At 38.0% G+C, this 19,811-nt stretch overlaps 1 protein-coding gene across 1 annotated transcript in view; it reads left to right on the top strand.

Annotated features, from left to right (window-relative positions):
• Nucleotides 1-3,197: 3,197 nt before the first annotated feature.
• The window catches only part of LUZP2 (leucine zipper protein 2), a gene marked incomplete at its 3' end in the record, with an annotated part of 101,020 nt that continues 84,406 nt past the window's right edge, over nt 3,198-19,811 (top strand). The window contains exon 1 of the mRNA XM_026069430.1: nt 3,198-3,268. Coding sequence (XP_025925215.1) covers nt 3,207-3,268 — 62 coding nt within the window. The remainder of the gene's footprint in view (nt 3,269-19,811) is intronic.

Here is a 19,811-nt window from a genome sequence, read left to right as displayed (position 1 = left end):
GATGTCCTGCGATGCCAAGCATAAGCTTGTGCCATATTTCAAAGGGACTCAGTAGATTCATTTTTCCTCCCCAAAACAGGCAAAGGTATACCCTCACTATCATTGTATTTACCAGACTTGCACTAATCTGTGTGATAACGCGTGTCATTTGGCATTTCAAAAATAAAATAGTAGCTTTTCCTTTGTGTTGTGTAGTAACAGTTCCATTGCTTCCTCCTTACTTATATTTATTCCGTACAGTTATTTGTAGAAGAGCATATAAAATCACCCTATTTCTGCTTGCTAAACTAGCAGTAATTATTTAATAAGATTGTGAATAAATTTGAGCCAGGAAAGCAAAACCATTAATTACAGGAGTGAAAATAATATATTTAAGAGTTCTGCATGTCTAATGTCTTCATGTAGAACATTTCCATCCAAGGTCTTTTATTATATGTTAATGTTTAATCTCGCTTTCAGTGTACATAACACTAAACAGATAGACTGTTCCGTGCAAGTCTAACAATCTATAAACAGTTCTCTCTTTTTTGGTATTAATAGATGATTCTTTTCTGAAGATGCACATCACTACTGTTAACATGAATCTTCTCTTTTTTTTTAAAAAAAAAGAGGGGAATAGAAGACTCAAAATCATGTTCAAATACTTGTGCTGGATGAAAAAGGATGCCTTTCTGTATGTCTTCAAATAAAGAGCTTCAGCAGAACCAAATAAATGCCAGTCTTTAATTATAATAGGTTTGCCTCTAAAAATGCAGGTTTTCCTGTTTGCCCTACCTGTGTTTACAGCTGAGTGCTTCTCTCTACTGTAACACAATTTTATCTGTGCATATCTTAACATTTAGGGTTGCACTTGCTGCAATCCTGGACTAGCCACTGCTGTGGTGTCCTAATGCCCTGGCTGTGCACAGGCCTTGTCCAAGTGGATTGAGACCCCCCTAGTTCCATATCCCCACCTGGGAGGGGAGGGCTTGCTACGAACCCTTTGCACTGAGTCCCTGTGGAGCCCATACGCTGCAGCTGAGGTGCAACAGTCTTCATAGGGTGCTCAAATCAGAGCATGACTGAAGTAGCAGTGTTGGGAGGCATGAAAGGTTGCTAAGTTCAGTCAGTTCTGATCAGAATGGAGAAATTATGCAAGGAATGGTAATGTGGTTGTGATATATTGCTCTTCTGGTTGCAGACTACCTGCGCCAGACCCGCTAAGCCACCTGAGGAGCTGTGCTCTCCTATGCAAGTGTGGTGAAAGCCTTGAGAAGAAACCAGGACTTAACAGTAGAATCCCCTCCCCACCCCCAAAAAAGCAGCAGAACAGTAACAAAATTCGAAAACAATTCCTCAAGTTCTAGAACTCTGAGTTTTCTTAAACTCACTTAGCAAATCAGGCATAATTTGCTCCTTTGCACCAGTGCCTACTTCACTTTATTTTTATTTTATCTACATGTGTGCATATAAAGGAAAGATGGAAGAAGTATTAGCTACTGATACATGGCCAATATATAGCCTGGAAAGGCTGTATTTTTATGGATAAGAAAATGACAAGCTGACTGCACTTTTTATGACCTTTTTACTATTCTACCATAAGTATCCATGGTAACATGACTGTTTCTTTCATGCTGATATGTAGCATCAAAATAACAATAAATACTGATTTAAATTAATGTAGTTGAATGGAGTTTTCTTCCAGGTGCACTGGGAAAAAAGCTATAGTAGGGACAGAAGGAGGAGGACTCAGAAATGCATTATTTTATTTGTTTTTGGCTATGCATATTGCCTTTCTTTTTTGCTCCTTTTTTCTCCTTCCCTCTCATTTTATTATTGAACCAAGTATAATTTATTATTGCTATTTGTATGCCATCTGAATGCCTTATTAAGGGTTAGTGCTATATTCAAAAAGGTTTCTGTTCATTGCATAGAGTGAATTCACTGTTTGCATTGATGGAATCCAGTATTGCTCCCCAGGAAACAGATGAATGCAATGATACACTGGCTAAACTATCAAAACTTCTCTTTTATGCATGGGGTGTGCAATGTAACTTCTGGGTTCCTTTCACATGAACAGTTAAGCATACAGGCAGCTAAAAACCCCTCTTGTAATGATCATGCCTAATGCATTCATAGACAAAGGTTTTTTTGTATTACATAGAAAGATACCTCTTGTTTAAATGCAGTTCTTTCACAGGTTAGAAAGAATATATTATCTTACCTGCACTTGTGTATATTTCTTGCATATCAAGTCATTTCTGTTTTTAATTTCTGTCTGAAGTTTAGGGAAAAAAAAAAAAACTTCATTCACCATCAGATGAACTTCACTTGTGACTGAGTTGGGAATGCTTAGATCCTGAAAGTATCTCTAACACCACTGTTTTAGTTAAATCAAGATTAAGATCAGATAAAATATAAAGCTGGAAATCGGGGGGGGGGGGGGGGGAAGGTCTAACTTGCCCTGAAGGTCTTATGAATTGCTTCTGGTGGTGAAGTTTTCAGAGATGACATCAATGTTTCAAAAAACCATTTTGGAAGTTATTTCTGCTTTATCTTCAATTTGCTGTGGTACTGGGTAGTATGAATATCTAATTGAAACAGTAACTTGTGAATTCCTGCTTTCCCAGATCTCATGTGTCAGGCTGATTTGCAACTTGACGTGCACTTGAAACAAAAATACGAAGATCCTGCCTCTTGGCAAGGATCCTGGCAAGGCATCTTGTAGTACAGCTTCCCTTCAACCAAACAGCGTGACTCTAATCGCAGAATACGGGCATCGGCTACTTTGGCAGCTTCATTTCTCCTTCGAGGAGGAGCGCGTCCGGCGTGTCCGCTGCGAGCTGGGAGCCGAGCGGCGGCGGCGGCGCCCTCCGCCCCGCGGGTGCCGCCGGAGCGGCGGCTGCTGACCGACCGTCAGGGCAGCAGCAGCAGCAGCAGCAGAGTCGCTGCGCGGAACAGTCGCAGCGATGGGGCGGCGGGCTCGCAGCCGCAGCTCCGCTGCCTGGTGACATCACTCCCGAAGCTCAAATCCCCCTCTAAGCTCCCTTCATTAGCCGTCTGTTGGTCTGCCTGCTTTCGCAGAGCCGCGGACCCCCGCGCCGGAGCAGGCGGCTTCCCGGGCTCGGCTCGGGCAATCGGAAGCCGCTGGGGGGGAGAGACGGGGCCGGGGAGAGACGGTGTGAAGAGGGCAGTGAGCGGCAGAAACGCAACGCACGAGCCGCAGGATGAAATTCATCTCCGCTTATTACTTGCTGCCTCTTTTCCCTCCGCTGGTCTTTGGCTCTAGGTGAGTACAGAGCTGTTTTGCTTAGAGTTGTTGTGCTTTGTCTGCTGTTTATTCTTCTTTTAGATCCAGTGTTCTCAAGAGAAATAATACTGATTTCAGCTTCTACTGTGGTAGTAAGTTCAGAGAGCAGGTATCTTTTCCAGAGCTGATCCTGATCTCCCCTCCCACCCCCCCGTCCCCCGACTGAGAGACAGTCTTTTGCTTGGTCCTTCTAGGCTTTCCTTCTGATTTAAAAGGGCTGCTCCTCTGTATGTCAATATGTTGACCTAGAGCTCATGTGATGAAACAAGACAGTTTACAAGTCTAAGCTTTGTATATACAGCAGCAATAGCAGATAGATTCTGTTCCACTGGAAAAAAGCTGAAGAGCTGAAGCTGAAAACATACTAACATTTTCCCTTACASAGCGCAAAAAACAAACACTTGAACAACCTCATTTCAGTTTAGACTTTCATAACTGAATATAGATCTAGGGCTTCCCTTTTCTACTGTGAAATACAGGTGAGAGGTTGCAGTGGTATTTGAATGCCAGAAAACATGTTTAAAAGTTACTGCAATCCAGAAGCATTGCTGTCTGTGCATATATGATAAATCACCGGGAAAATATGAACAAAATCTATTGCAGCTTAAAAAGAAAACCTGGTCTGACTATACAGTGTTCTGATAAGATAATGTGTACTGCACACTTTTCCTCAGAGGTCGTATATTCTCTATGCTGTAGACATAGTGTGTTCAGCAGAGATAAAGCTGAAACACTCTTATCGCGTTTTCTTGTTGTTCACAGATGGAAAGTTAATTCTGGGTACAGGGCAGGAATGTTAGGGTGAAGATATGTTCTAATGACACTGTTGTCAGTTCAGGCTTTTTAGCTTCCAGTCGCTAATCAGCAAATCCAACCCAATTTTAACCATGATATTTCATTTCTGTGCTAGTAGTAGGTACCCTATAAACTCCGAAGTTCCTAAAGCTTGTTATCAGATGATATATGCATTTTTCAGGGAAACTTGTCCATTCATTATTCTTGGTCCCCTGCTRTAGAATCCCCACTGAAGACCTTTTTTTTGCAGAGGCACTTCATGTTTTAAGCCTGAATTGTTCACTGAGTTTTTAAAAAAAGTAAGGCATAGCAGGAGCACCTCTCTCTCCACATTCTCAAACGTGGGCAAATGATGACTGTAAATATCGGTGAGCGGGAAAAGGTCAGACTGCAGGGAGAAGTCAGGAGTGTCAGAGCGCTTCAATTATTTCACTCCTCTGGGTTGTTGTTTTCCTTGGGGTTTGTTTCTTTGTAAAATTTTTGATTTAGAGACTCTGTAGTGCCAGTCACTATGAATCACTCCAATGCTCTTTGAAACAGAAAACTCAGGAAAATTGTAACATATTGTGATTCAATAATTATCCTTTTTGATTTAATAAGTAGTCTAAAGAAACAGTCGCTAGCAGTGAAGTGTGACGCTTCCTGTCAATTCAGTCTAATAATTTTACATTCATTTAAAAGTGATATATTCTTTGCTAAATTATACAAGAGGGGAGGAAATGCCAAGCCAGCCTTTGTAGTTGCAAGTTTGCATCTTGCATGGACTTCTACAGATGAAAATGTGGTGAAAATAAATGTGGAAAATTACTGAAGTTTTCATATTTCATTGTTTTTTGACATACTGCTTTAATTTTCGGGGGACTAAACTGGGACAAGAGATCTGGCTAAAACTCAAAAGCAGGTGTCTGTCATCTTACTGAGGAAAATATTCCATATATATAAAAATATGAACTGTAGCTCACTCTTAATGATTTCAAAAGATTTCACTCTTCCCCCCACTTCCAAAAAAAATTGGACAGAGTATGAATAAGTTGAAGGTGGCATGCGAATACTAATTATGAACAGTATGACTCTAAGGAGTGTGTATATTCTCATAAGGGTATAATTTTTTTTGTGGTGCATGATGATTTACASTCTTAGGTAATTGCAAGATGAAAACGATCAATTTGAGAGAGAAATTTCAGTTGAAGTTTCAGTTAAAATTCCACCCAAGTACAGCATGTGTTGTAAAAGGAAGTTTTGCTTTTGATATCAGATTGGTCATCCTGGTAAAAAGAAAATTGAAACTATAGAGCTGGTGATATATAAAAGTCCTGGTATGATGGACTATTCTCTTCAGCAGTTGTTTTCAAAAGTCGCCTGATTTTAACTGGCTATCTGAATCATTTTTCAACAGCACATGATGGAAGTTTTAAAAAATGATACAGTGCTATCAATATGCCATCTACCGGAAAGGGATTATGCTTTAATCGCCTTCAGCAGAAGGCAGTTCTGTCTGTGGCAGATAGTATTTCCTATAAACATATGGTTAATGCATCAGCCGAAATCCAAAATACCTGCATGTTTGCAGGAGCAGTTGTGCTGGCAAAAGGTGGGGTCTATTATCCTGCTGTGTGAAATTGTTTAGCTAAGGCAAAGCAGCAGCCACCTCAAGGGGCGGTAAGTTTTCTATCATTAGTGTGTGTGGGGGGGTTGTTTTTCCTTTCAAAGTACATTCTTGTTGAGTTGTTACAGAGGTGAAGTTATCTCCATTTAATACATATGTCAGTGCTGAAATCAATGAGCGATGACTAAGGTGGATGGCTACTTTTTCTCCTTCCTTGTTGTGTAGTGATGTCCTCTTCTTTGCCTCACTCTGTGATTATAGTCTCAGAAGATCTCAGCAAGTGGTCTTCAAGCCTAATTGTATACAAATATGAACTGATGAGTTGAACAGTGTTCACACAGTATGTTGATTTTTCTCCTTATTTTACAGCATTGTTAAAAGGGGGAAAAACAAACAGCTATCACTCTTAAGATTCAATATTCGTTATGAACTTCTTATTTTCAGTGCTGTTTGTAGCTAACATCTCAGCATGGTCTAAACCCATATGCATGAACCAAATGCTCATGAAATTGCACAAAACCATTATTTTTGAAATGAACCATCTTTTCTATATGATTTAAACTTTTTTTGGTGCTTCTTTGAGCACCAGTGGTCGCTCTAAATCATAATTCCAACTGGTTGTAGTACCAAAGWGGTAAAAAAAAACAAAACAAAACTGAATTCCTCATTCAGTTAGTTAAATGTGTGTTTCAATGGAAAGAGTAAAATTTACTGCTCTAAAACCAGTCTCATTTTTAAAAAAAAAAAGGATTAAGGTGAGCAAATCTTTGCAGGCAAAATGAACTTGGTACAAACTATCCTGAAGTTTGTGTGTGTTTCCATGTCCGTTTTTATATTCCCTTGGACTTCTCATTTCTGGCAGATCTGATAGATACAATGGTTGTGTATGTGTTGTCCTGAAACTCTTTTTTTCCCCCCCTCTTCTTCTATTACACCAAAGAGCTTTTTCAGAAGTGAGTTCCATTGTACTGAGTGCTCTGTAAGTGCATATAACATATAAGCACAGGGCCTGATTCTGCAGCTGACTGCATGTGTGACCTTGGGCTCCTAAGCATGCTGACTGGAAGATACATATTTATAGAGGGGTGCACCTGCATGACGTTATTCATTAGGGTCAGTAACTGAGCTCTGCAACCCAAATTACCTTGTCTAATAAGACTTGTCTATGTTTAACTAAAAGCACCTCTTTCAAAATATTACTTGAACATTACTGTTGAAGGACCAAATACTTAAATTTCGGATTGCCAATGAATTTTTTTGTCTAAATCCTGACTCCTTATAAGAAGCTTGATATGAAGTGAAGCTTTTCTTTTTCTATGATAATGGACTCTTTCCTGTCCACACACACAATCTGACAGAGCCTTAATACTTTGAACAATTTGATTGAAAAAATATTTTTATAGTTGAGAACAGGCCCATAAACCCAACAAGATGCAGTTTAATAACAATAATATTATTACTACTGCATCAACTCATTAAATGGATGTACAAATAACAGGGCTGTAAAGGACAGAACTTACATTATTTTAATGGCAGTGAAATGGCCAGTAGCATTTTTTTTTCCTAATAGTACAGTTCACTGGCAAGCATATTAAATTGCTGTTACAAAGTGATATGTAATTCAGTGGCATCAGGAGAAATGCTACCACTGTGTTTCATAGCAGGATAAAAGTGGTGTGTGCATTTCTGGTAGGTGGATGTTGCCTAGTGAAGGCATAGGTTTTGATCTGTTGTGTGTCTGTCTTTGGAAGTGATAGAAGTGTCCTGAACTCCATTTACCTTATAAAACATGAGAAGCTGATTCAAATGATTTCTTTTTCCCTTGGGGATGTTTTCAAGTTCAACTATATTCTTCCTAGTATTTGTTAGCTTTGGTTACTATTTTTTTAAGGGATATGAAAACACTAATATGTTTTTCCCTCCTCTCAGATAAAGGTACTTGAAGTACTCTAAAATCTGAGACTTGAGGAAAGTAAAGGTGAATGTCATTGATGTTATTATACTAAGTTTAAAAAAAAGTTTGAAAATTCTTGTTTCTAGTTCTTAAACTCTTTCGCATTTTAGAAACACTTTGGGCTATAATTAGATGTTGAAAATGACTGTTTCTCATTAAGATGACTAGTAATGCAGAGGAACCCTGGCCCTTTCTAGATTTTGAGGTAGAAGAACAAGACTTGCTGTGTGCTGACATCCTCAGCTGCAGCCACCCTACTGCTGCATGCTCCAGCAGGTAGCCAAAGGAGATTCTCCTTTCTGAGATCTCGGGCTGATACAGCAGTGTCCTTCCTTTCGCCCATGCCTGACGATGAATTCTGCAGCTGCAGTTTGATGTAGGCAACTACTCCTTTAGCGGAAAAGAACGTGGACTTTCGCTGTAGGATTGGTGAATAACAGACTGTCTTAATATTGTTCTTTCTGAATTCCCCCAGAAATACAGGGGCATTAACTCTATCATTTATGTCTCCTGCTTAGAATTGCTTTCACGCTTACTTTTGCCATCTGAGTTTTCTGGGTCGTAAAAACATTCTGATTTCTATCAAGCTGGAAAATGATGCATGTTTGGGTAATGGTTTGTAAAGACTTCTGTCTGAGGTACAGTCACTTCCTTCTGCTAGAAGTTTTGAGCTCCAGTGGTATAAAGAAGGCAGGTGGAGATGGCACCTGATTCCCCTTCTCCCCCCACCAGGCCCACAGCCTCGGGGGGCAGGCGCTGCCCTATGGAACCAGCAATGGCAAAACTGAGCCGCTTCTCTTTGCGCAAGGGCTGTTGCCAACTGCACCGCCTCCGAGTACTCAGCCACGTCTGATCTGCAGACTGCGGTGCAGTGCAGCGTTTTCAAGGTGTTTTAAGTGAGCTGATTTGGGTATCTCTATCTTTCAAAAAAAAAAAAAAAAGTAAACCAGAACCTCCTGTAGGTGGATTGTTTTAGGCATGAGAATGAGACTGCGTAAAGCCAGTTTGGGAATCTCTATACTATATTGCAATTTTGTTTTTTTTTTAATATATATACATAAATATATATATAAAAGATATACTATATATTAAAAAATACTCCTTTGTGTGTGTGTGTATATATATTATATATATAGCATATGGTTAATGTTAGCCTTATTATGTAATAGATTTGCTTCTCCATGTTTGCAGTCCTCCTTTTGCATTGGAGCAACCACACATTTATTTTACCTTTTTGTCTTGCACTTGGGGAGCAGGGGGAAGAAAACAATATTTACAAAAGTCTTAAATGTTGGTGTTTTTTTCCCCTCTGATGATGACGAGGTTAGTTTCTAGTTAAGAATGACAACCATGGAAATGGTATGCTTTAAATGCTTTAACCCAGAAATGAAGGTAAGGTAGCAAAGTGTTCCTCAAGCCTGACAACCTAAATTAGAAATACAGTAAGTCTTTCTCAGTTTGGTCAGAAATAACTACAAATTAGATTGTTGTGTGATATTTTGTCACTTATGTTTCTGGTCTCTGGAATCTGAAAGGAGAAAGAAAAAACAAAAGCAGAGGAGGGGAGGAAAGGACACTGCTAAAAACATTTTTAACCTTCAAGAAAAAGACTTATTTTTAGATTTGATCCAATTTGATCCAAAAGTAAATCTTGAAGCTCTCTAGAATTTGTTCTTAAAAGTGTAGTAGAGCAGTTGGACTTCTGCCCATTATGCTAGGTATAATGCATTTCTGCCCAGGAGAATTAAAATGGAATTACTTTTGGCTTTTTTGATATATTCTTTGTGATCAGAGAATTTCTAGATGATATCTAATGCTGACACTTTCCTGTTTCTTTCTCATTTATTAATTTATTACTAGGACTGACTGTAAGAATATCTTAAATTAAATTTGTAATCCCTCTTTCTGTGAGATTGTGGGTTTGATATCACTTCTATATATTTAGTAGAAACCAGTTCACAGATAGTAATGTTTATGACGTATCACTCTGCAGTCACATAAATTGCATTTATGCAACTTGTCAAGAATAGTGTGTCATCTTATTGCCTAGTTTTGCACAATGGGTGTGCCAGCTGTCTTGTAAGGGTCAGTACGGTAAATATTCTCTGTATGAAAGACAAGTAGTATGTTTGTCAGAATATTTCATACCATCCCTCAATCTTAATCTTGTTCTAAGGTTTCAGATGTATATCTGCTACTTCAAACATATGAGAGTGGCAAATGCCTTTTTTGAGATGCTAAATAAATCCGATGTTGCATCAAATAACAGTTCTTACGTGTGCTACTTCAATTTTTTTCTTCCTTTCCTTTGTGCTATTACTTACCCATCTTCCTCCTTACCTAATACCACTCCCATGTTTATTAATCTTTACTTTTATGGCACATTATCTTAATAATGCTTTTTTTTAGTGTTCCCTCTGAAATCTGCTCCTGAATTTCTTGAAAAAAATATTTTTATGAATCATAAGAGAAATCAATATATATTATTTTGTTAAGTTGAAAAAATAGACGTGTGGAATTTCTCAATACCTTACTTGTCAGTATTGACTGATAGCTTCTATGCATAGGAGTGCAGTGAAATGTCAAATTTCTGTCATGTTTTGTCTCTGCTCTCTCTTAGGAAGAATATGCTATTATGCTGCTAGTTGGTGTATTTTACCCAAGTTAATACTGATTTACCCATTGCCAGACAAATCACAGGGTTTAGAGAACAGAGTGTGTATTTGCAGAATCCTGTCTAGTTGCAGAACTAGTGTCTTTCCCTTTGCTTGCAGATCCAGCCGCAGCAAATCATTCTTTTACCTTCTTCATATGAAATTCTTCCAGGCCACCACACTTTTACCAAATGATGCGTGTTATCTTGGCTTCGATGCTAATATCTTGTCACCTAGAAAAAATCAAATACCTTCAATTAAAAGTTAGGCAAAGTTTATGTAGGGGTACAGTCTCTGTAACCTCACAGTATTATAACACTTTATTATCGTTTCAGTAGCCATTGTGGCTTTTTATAAAATTTGGTTTGGTGGTCGAAGCGGGAGCAGGGGGGACATTACCTATCATTATAGGTGGTAAACAAAATGTGGTTGTTTCCTTAGCAGTAAGTGGTATGTGCTAAGTAACACGGYAGTTGGATTCACAATACTCGTTGCTGCGTTTCAGGTGTTTCTGTGACTCTGTTGATGTGAGTGATGACAGAAGTGGGTGACATGACTCTGTGTCGCAGAGTTGGTTGGTGAACCAGAGGACCTAGAGTGCTGTTAGCTGCAGTAGTACACTGTGGACACCTTAGGTTTGTCTTTTGGTGATACTTTTTTTCCCCATCCTCATTGTATTTGAATGATTTTGCTGTCGTGTTTGTTGCAGACTAGCCTGTGGCAGCAAGCAAGAGGGGAAAAAGTGAGATTTTACTGAAATGTAGATGAGAAAAGAAAAAAATGTGTGAAAAATTGAATTGACAAGACTCTGAAAAACAGATGTGCTCTGCGTGGCATCAGATTGGCTGTTGAGGTAGCTTGTTCCTCCTGATGCGGTATAATGAAATGTGTGCTCAATGTGCAAAGAGAAAATGTCTCTCTCAAAAATGGAGAAATGAAATCAATTTTGCTAGCGCTTCACTGCATGGTTTTTTGTAAYGAAATATTTCAGGCGAGGGTTGAACTCGGCCAGGGTGCAAGTCAAACAATCGGGTTTAGAAACAACCTGCATCTTTGAGCTGCTTTGCTGAAATAGATCAGTTTGTGGTGATTTCTCTTATTTCCGGTGCCAAAATAACCAATATAACCATTGTATTCTTACTACGTATTAGTGGCTGGCTGAGTCAGTCCGCTGGCTTTGGTGCAGATCTGCCCATCGGCTCTGGGGAGAACGCACATGAATTCCTGGCACGTTCTCCTCTGAAATAGGCACGGGGGTGGATTTCGGGTTTGGTTTTTTCAGGCCGTTGTATATCAAGGGAGGCAAAGTTTGCCAAGGGATCAGCCATTTCAGAAAGGCTCAGTACCTACAATCTGCAGTGAGTTTTCTCTAAGTGCACCGAATGTGTTTGATTTGATGCTTTTTGAATTTCCARAGGGGACAAACAGCCTGTTGGCTGCACTGACCTTGTGAAAACCTGAACGTAAGTGAGAGCTGTATGCCTTGAAATTAGACCTCTATTTAGCTGCTGTGTTTATGGTGGATACTAAATGTCCTGATTGTGAGAAATCCAGCCTGAACTCTTTTGGAAAAAACAGCCTTATAGCTTTCTTTGTTTTGCTCTGAGTTGAGGAATAAGGTTATTTGGCTTAATGCAAATGGTAGAGCTGGTGAAATGAAACTGTAACCATGGTGCCCAGATAGTAAGCAGGGTGTTTAGAGCCCACTCTGACACTTCTTTCTTTATTTATTTTTTATTAAGTGTCTCTAACTTTGCAATCAGCACAGCCTTTGCTATTTAATTCAGTGAAAAATCAGTCTCAAATACTATTTTATCTGAAATCTCTTCATTCATACATGAATGATGTGTGAAAAAATATACTCCTCTCAAGTGCATAGATAGTGAATAGAGACTTCTCTGCAGTTGCTATGTTRTTTACTTGGAAAACATCTATCTGTTGTTCAGTATACACAGATGTGCTGTATTTGGCTCAGAAAAGCTTATGAAAGCAGACATTTAATTTAATATTTTTCTTTAACTCATACTTTTCTCTTTCTCCCAGTTTCGAACATTCTGGTTTCTTCCCTAATATCTACTCAGCTGGAGCTCTTTCAGCTCAAAGGAGAGATGTTATCAGGTCCTGGAAGCAGGAAGAAATGCAAGTTTTTCTGAATGCATTTGAAGAATTTATTAATATTTCTCCAAAGCAGATTTTACTATTCATTTTTTACATAAACTTGATTCTAACTATTTTAATGTGATAAAATGTGGTGTTGCCTGTTTCGTAGGTACCTAGACTGACAATGAAAATGTAAATAGTTTCTGAAATGGTTGGTAAGAAATACAGGAAACATATACAAGAAGTAAAAGCATTTAAGGAACATAGGATCCTTTTGTCCAAGATAAATCCCACAGCACTGGCTTATAAAATGTAATGTGAAACGCTTAACCCATTTGCATCAAGTAGGTGATGTACAGAAGCTGATAATACAGGCAGGATTAAATATTCTATCTTCAATACATTCACTCTCCTCCTCTACTAGAGGGACATCATTGTATTTTTCCTTAAATTCTTAAACTTTATTATGTCATATTCAGTAATGATACTTAATAGAAAACCTTTTCCAGTAACATTTAGTTATTACAGGAACATGCAATTTTTGTCAAATTGGATTAAACACGTGGAACAATGTGTTGTTTACAAGAGTAGTCACTACCAGAGAAAGGTGGAAAGACCATGGAGAAAAAATATGAAACAATGTTATCTGCCCTAAATCTTTCCAAATTCTATGGAATGAAATGGCCCTTAAAGTACCTTCTTGAGCTATATTATTGAGCTATTTTTGATCTTGTGAATATTTGCAAGGACCCATCTGGTGTAATAAGCAGATGTGCTGCTTTCAGCATTTGAATTACTGCAAAAACTAGAGGGGGAAAAAAAAACCCATACTGAAACAGTCCCCCCAACCACCTGACTTGCAGGGAATAGCTGTCAGGAAGTTTCACTAAGCAAATTCAGAAGTGAGAAATTGCCATRGCCATTCTGAGCCAAATAGGCTGAGACACAATATTTGGGGGAAAAAGGGGGGGGGGGATGGAGGGGGAAAGCACTAGAAAAGGTGGTGTCTGTATTTATAACTATTTTTTTGGAACCTATTAGAAGTAGGTAGTTGAAAAAGGACATCAAGTGATGAATGAATAAATTGTAGTACTGATACTATTCTTTCCATCTACGATCAAATTTGGATGTGTCTTTTACATATAAAAGACATCAAATGATTTCTACAGATAATACTGGGTTTTAATTTTTGATTTTCTGACACTTCCTTCAAATGTAAGAAATTATGATATTAGAGACAAGCACAGTTTCAGGTAAAATACATTCATCTTGAATTATTCTGCTAGCTTCTATTTTTGCAGTCTTTTCAGTTGAGCGGTCTCACACCTCTGTGTTAAAACCATAAATATAATATTCCATTGAAATACAGAGAATCTACAGGAAATTATGTTGGTAATGCCATTAGTTGCCACTGTAACCGTGGCATGGGGCTAGCACTATTGAGAAAATAACTTGAGAAATTACAGTGGTTTTGCTGTTCTCACTCAGCAATCTGTAATTGCCTGTTGCCAGTGGCATTGGCACATCCTGAAGGGTGTTCCCCACCGCTCCCCTGCTGGGTGTGAAGCAGTGGGTGCTTTCTCATGCTCTCAACTGGCCCTGAATCTTTTGCAAAGTTAGTATGCCAGTTACCAGTCTATATCTACTACAGGGAAAGATCTGAATCTTTTGAGGTCTCAAGTTCCTTTTACGTACTGACTGCATTTCATATAACCCCTAAATGCATACTAAACATGCTAGTTCCAGTTTTACAAACTTCGGCATATTAGAAGCGCTTTTCAAGTATCTTTGGACCAATGGGTGAGATAAACAGAATCCTGCATCTTTCTTAGAGTAATAATAAAAGAAATAAACTGAGGTGAAAGGTTAATTAAAAAAAAATAATTCTGCTTACACTGTTACAGGAAGCCAGGCGACCAGATTTCTCTGCTTTGATCATAAATGAAAATGTCAGTCCTCATTCTTAAATATGTGCAAAGATGGCAGGGCATTCAAAAGGTGATCAGTGACTGACTGTAGATATGGACCTGTATAAATGGCAAGGCAACAGTATTGTGGGGATAAAAGATTTCTGCTGTTCATACAATTTAAGTTAATTCTTTATTCTCCTTTGGACAGATCTCAGTTGATGCAAATTGCTATCTCTACATTTAATCAATATTAATTTTTATTTTCTGTGCTGCTTTTATCATACTGCAATAAAACTATTATAATAAAAATGTTAGTAGCAATAATGACCTCTATAACATGATTAATTTGTTTGTATTTATGCTGATTTACAATGGCTAATGATTTAACACAGTCTTTGAATGGATATGAGAATGACTGTGTTCCCCTTTCAGTATGTTAGCCTTTCGACCCATGTTACAGTAAGCTGTCCTTTTTTAAAGGAAAAGAAAGAAGTAATGGAAGCTTTCAGTCAATGATTAAGATATATAGCTACAGAAATCACTGGGATTAGAAGATATTGATCTATAGACTTGCATCAAGCAATTGGGGTACTTACTTCTGCAAGGCAGGTGACTGGAACCAAGAACAGCACTAATTCTTTTACCATCATTATTGTTCCTTGCAGAATCATTTTCTATTGAGATAATTCTAAATTAAGTGGTCTATGTGTTATGCTTTAAATGTGTATTTGTGTGGAGGAGAAAGGTGGGAAGTTGTCTTTTTTCTTTCTTTTCTTTTTATTTTTCCTCACTTCTTTTCCATAAAAACCTCTTCAAGATTTACAGTATAAATCCTGATTAAGTGAAAAATGTTGGATAAATCCTATCCTCCTAAAAATCTTTTTTTGTCGTTCTTGTTTTTGACATTATTAGTATCACCACAGCTTCATTTGATTGGGGTTCTCAGCTTGACACTAGGATCCAAGGATCAGTCTTGGTATGCTCAGGTATATACTCTTATTCACTTAACTCATATACACTTAAAATACTCATATTAGAAGATCTAGATTTCCTCTACAACTTTGAGGTGTCAGAAAAAAGAATGGTATAAAAACAAATCAGTCTTTGATTTTGGTATGATTCTAGGTAAACTCCACTGAAATTCTGCCAGGTTAAACCTATATAATGAACAACAGTGTGTGTTGCTACAACCTAGGATATGTGTAACAAGTGCAGGATATTTGTGGAGTTTGAATTGTTTTCCAGCTTTTGAAACAGGAATAGTAGAGGAAAATAGTTCTTCAGGAATAGAATACGTGTGAATATATTTATCCATACTGAGCATTAAAATGCAATCTTTTAAAGATTAATTTGTTTAAAAAAGGATTCTTAAATGGATATTATTGTCAGAGATGTGTTCTGAAAGTTTCTTCAGTTAATGTTTTTCAGTGACTGTTATCTCCCCCTCTAATTTCTCAGTGAAGTTGCATACAGAAACTAATTACAGTATCTTAATACCAGAGATAACTCTCACTTTTCTGAGTGAAGAATAATGTATTCAGATGAATGTGCTGCTTTGCAACAAATCTTTAATAGTTATGGTAATTTTTAGAATTTTTGAAAAGGATCTGCCTCCCCCTTAATCTTTTTGTTTGGTTACTGCTTTCTTAGACACTTCCACGCTTGGCGCAGTGTTCACAAAACAGCTGTGTTGACAATTACACAGCTGTTCCCATGTGATACTTCAATGAAATCAATATCAGAGCAAATAAACTTTCAGCCTTAAGTGAATCCATTTATAGACTCTCACACTGCACCAGTCCTTTGCCTACTTCTGGTTTGAATTACTATTTTTGTGCTAATAAGTAAAGGACTTCCTTTYAGAATCCATTTAGAGCAGAGTTACAGTACCTATGTGATAGTGTATGTTAGGTTGAGTTTGAAATGTTGATTTAAAATACTAAAGGAACAAACCCAATAACTTTCTCCATTATAAGAAATAGCAACAGATTTGTAAGTGCATCTATCCCAGTGAGGGAAGACCTTGGACTACTAATATATTTAAAAAGCATTATTAGTTAAAAAAAAAAAAATCTGATGGCTTTGTGGTCTCCATGGATCAATGTCATAGAAGTTTGCCTTGTTCAAGAGACCCATAGCACTGGGAATACTAACTGGCTTGGCTGGTTTCATTGGAGAGAAACTTATAACTCTTTGGGGGGGGGGGTTGTGGCATCCAGTTAAAGTGGAATTTAATTCTGACTTCTTGGATGTCACTGCACCGTGTCCCTGCTAGTCTGTTTTGTGACATGTGTGGAGCCTGTTCTAAAGTGAAAAGATTTTTTAATATGAACTCCATTTGGATGTCACTTATAAGAAACCCAGCCTAAAGAGTTTGCTTGCTTGCATTAAGCAAGTTAAGAATGGAGCAACCTGGTATTTTAAAATAAGAATAAAAGATACAAGTTTTTTTACTTTTTTCTAAATGGGAGGTAAGGATCTTTAAAAGACAATTAGAGGCACAGTTAGCCTATGCTTACCCTGCAAACTTATTGAATCACCATGACTCTTAGAATGATATAAAACTCCTAGTGGGATCCTTCTGGCATGTGCGTAGGGGGAAAGAGGATATCAGTTTGGGAACAGTTTAGCCAAGAAAACACTCAAAGATTCTGGATGGAGAATCCTCCTCTCCTTTATAGAGAATATGGTTCTAAATTATTTTTTGTGTTGGGCTTTTGATGTTTATCTCTATTTTCTTCAGAACAGAAACTCTCACTGGGTTAACACTTCTTTGGTGAGAGATTTTGCTTTTTAATTCTTGCTTTTTTTTCAAATATCCTCAAATAGAACAAAATAAGTGTAAGAAGTATTAATACATTTGCTTCGTGTTTTAGATTCAGGAAATTCTGACATGCAGTGAATCCTAGTCTTCCTTTCTTAAAATCCTTTTCTTGTGTAATAGGTATCTAATGTACATTGATGTACTTGCTTTAAAGTCTGTAAAACCACATTAAAGAGAGAATGCACAATGCACAGATCAGTTTTTCCTGGRTGTTAAACAAGTTTCTTATTTTACTACGTGCCAGCATGTTTTCTACAGTAGCCTTGGTGCAGAACCTGTGGGAAAAGCTCATACATGTATTGTTTACTTGATTCTGGGACTGTGAGGAGAAAAGGCAGAGTCAGTACGGACCAGACCAACTGTCATTTGTGTTCTGGTAGTAATCTTTCAGGCTTTGCCCACTCTCTTTTACTTTTGACATGTGTGGTAGCCTGAAGGATGTTGTTCAATCATTTTATAACTTTACATTTACACAAAAAATATAGGAATTATCCATGTCGTCTCCCTGTAGGCATCCTGTCGGCAAACACACGAGAGGTCTCAGGTCTACTAAGTCATCTGACTCGGCTTCCGCGTATCTTTCTCTGAGAGGCACCTCATTCCATGAAACACAAGCCCTTCTCCTTTCAAATCTGTGGGTTTCATTTTTATTCTTTGAATGGCATCTATGACTGTCTGAAATGTTCATCCTTAATTTACTTTGTATAGTAGCAGTTGTGGAACACTCTGTTAGCAAATCTTCAGTGGCCTGGATACATCCTTATGGCTCTTCTTTGCTTGGCATTTGGATATTTTAAGTCTTTTCTTTGTGCATTAAAAGCTGTTCTCTTTTTCCTTTTCTTAGCATTTGCTACTGTGTTCATATCAAATTGTTAGTCCTCTGCATAGCGTGAGTACTGAAACTGGTGACAGTGAACGTAAGGTTAATCAGTACTAACTTGATGAGTGCTGCAACAATGTGCCTTCTCATCTGCAAAAGCAGAAAATACAGGCATGTCATAGTCTGTACTTTAATTAATCTTTAGAATGTAGTGGGCAACTCCAAAGAATAAAGTGTGTACCTATAAGTAAGTGGATATTGTGTGTCAACAGGAAGAACTGTACATCACAGTTGAAGGATGTCCCTGAAGACAGAATCTAGATATTCTAATGTTGAAATTATGGCTGGATAAATTCCGTGGAGAAAATAAGAAAACAATGCTCCCCATTTTAAGAGAAGCTGTCTGAGGTCAGTGACTACAGTGAAACATAAGAATCACTGTAGTCCCTTGTGGTATTGAAGAAATATAGTAGTGTATTTGAGTGAAACTGGCTCAGATCTTCAGCTGGCATCTGCAACTTTATTCCAGCTAAGGATCTGGCCACTACCCAAATGGAGACAACTTTTAATTTTTAGCATTGTATCTTTGCCAATTTAACTAGCGCTTTCTACATTTTAATCCAAATCGGTATGTAAGACTTCATTCTTATGCTGACCTGTATAAGAACAGCCTCTGTTTAAAGTAGAACTTGAAAAATAAAGTTAGATGACTACTTGTTTCCAAAACCTAACTAGCCCTTTTGAGATGAGCTCAGTGTATAAAATAGGGCTCCTCCAAACTCGTCGTTGTGGAATGTGTGCTCCCTCCTCCAGCTCGTGCAGGTTTCCACCACTCCAAACTGTGTTCAACTGGTGTGACACTGACCAGTCTAACTCCTACCTGTTGTCTTTCATTCTCRCCGACCCAGCTTCTTCCACAAATCTCCATGTTTGTTCCAGAGTAGGGAGAAGATATGAAGACATGTAGAAGACAAAATCAGGTGTTTTTGTGGGATATAATGGTATCTAATACATCTGTCTTTCCAATCACCTTTCACTAGTAGAGGAAATTAGTGCTAGGTAAGAGTAGACTGTTGGTTTAGGTAAACTGTAGTAGCTGAGAATCTACTCTTACTTTTGTGGGTGATGCTTCTTTTTTTTTCTTTTTTCTTAACCTGCTTAAATAAATTGAGAGGATTAGATGTTCACAAAATCTGGCAATGTGGTGCAGTGGCCAGAGTTCTTCCTTGATGCTGTTGGAGGTGAAGATGGTGGAACAGCACTAGGAGTGAGCATTTCTCCTGACAAATTTAAGGTGATTTGGGGATGGAATCCATTTCCCCAAAATGGTATGAAGAGTTTTTATTTCAGAGTATTCTGCTTTCTAATTTGTAACTGCTGTTATTCTGTGTTTAATATACTGAGCACTAAAATACAGTCTTCACTTCACTGTTCCCTGAGCTTGGCTGTGCATCATATGGAAAGCTTAGTGTTTCATTAGGCACTAGTGAAGCAGCAACTACACAAGCAGGCTGCAGGGCAACAGATTTGTGTTGAACGCAGTCTGAAGCTAGCAGTGTGGCTCTCTTACCTCATACAGTTGAGGTGCCCAGTAAGATCTCTCCTAAGACATTTCTTTAGCCACTTAACTCCTCCTTAAAAGAGTTAACAGATGCCTCTTTTCCTTTTTTTTTTTTTTTGAGTGAATTGTACATGCTTAAGCTTATAGGTGTTGCTGTCAGTTGGCTTGTGCCATCTGTCTTGACGATAATGTTGTGGCTAATGCTATGTATTAGCTTTTCGGCTGGTGTACTTGCAGTTGTTCACACACTTGCACTTTGAGTATCAGAAAATCAGAACATATTGTTCCAATTAAAAAT

Source organism: Apteryx rowi, unplaced genomic scaffold (genome assembly GCF_003343035.1).
Source record: "Apteryx rowi isolate R43461 unplaced genomic scaffold, aptRow1 scaffold_296, whole genome shotgun sequence".
NCBI classification, from domain to species: Eukaryota; Metazoa; Chordata; class Aves; order Apterygiformes; family Apterygidae; genus Apteryx; species Apteryx rowi.
Note: the sequence above shows the minus strand (reverse complement) of the source record. Positions and strands in the feature narration are given on the sequence as shown.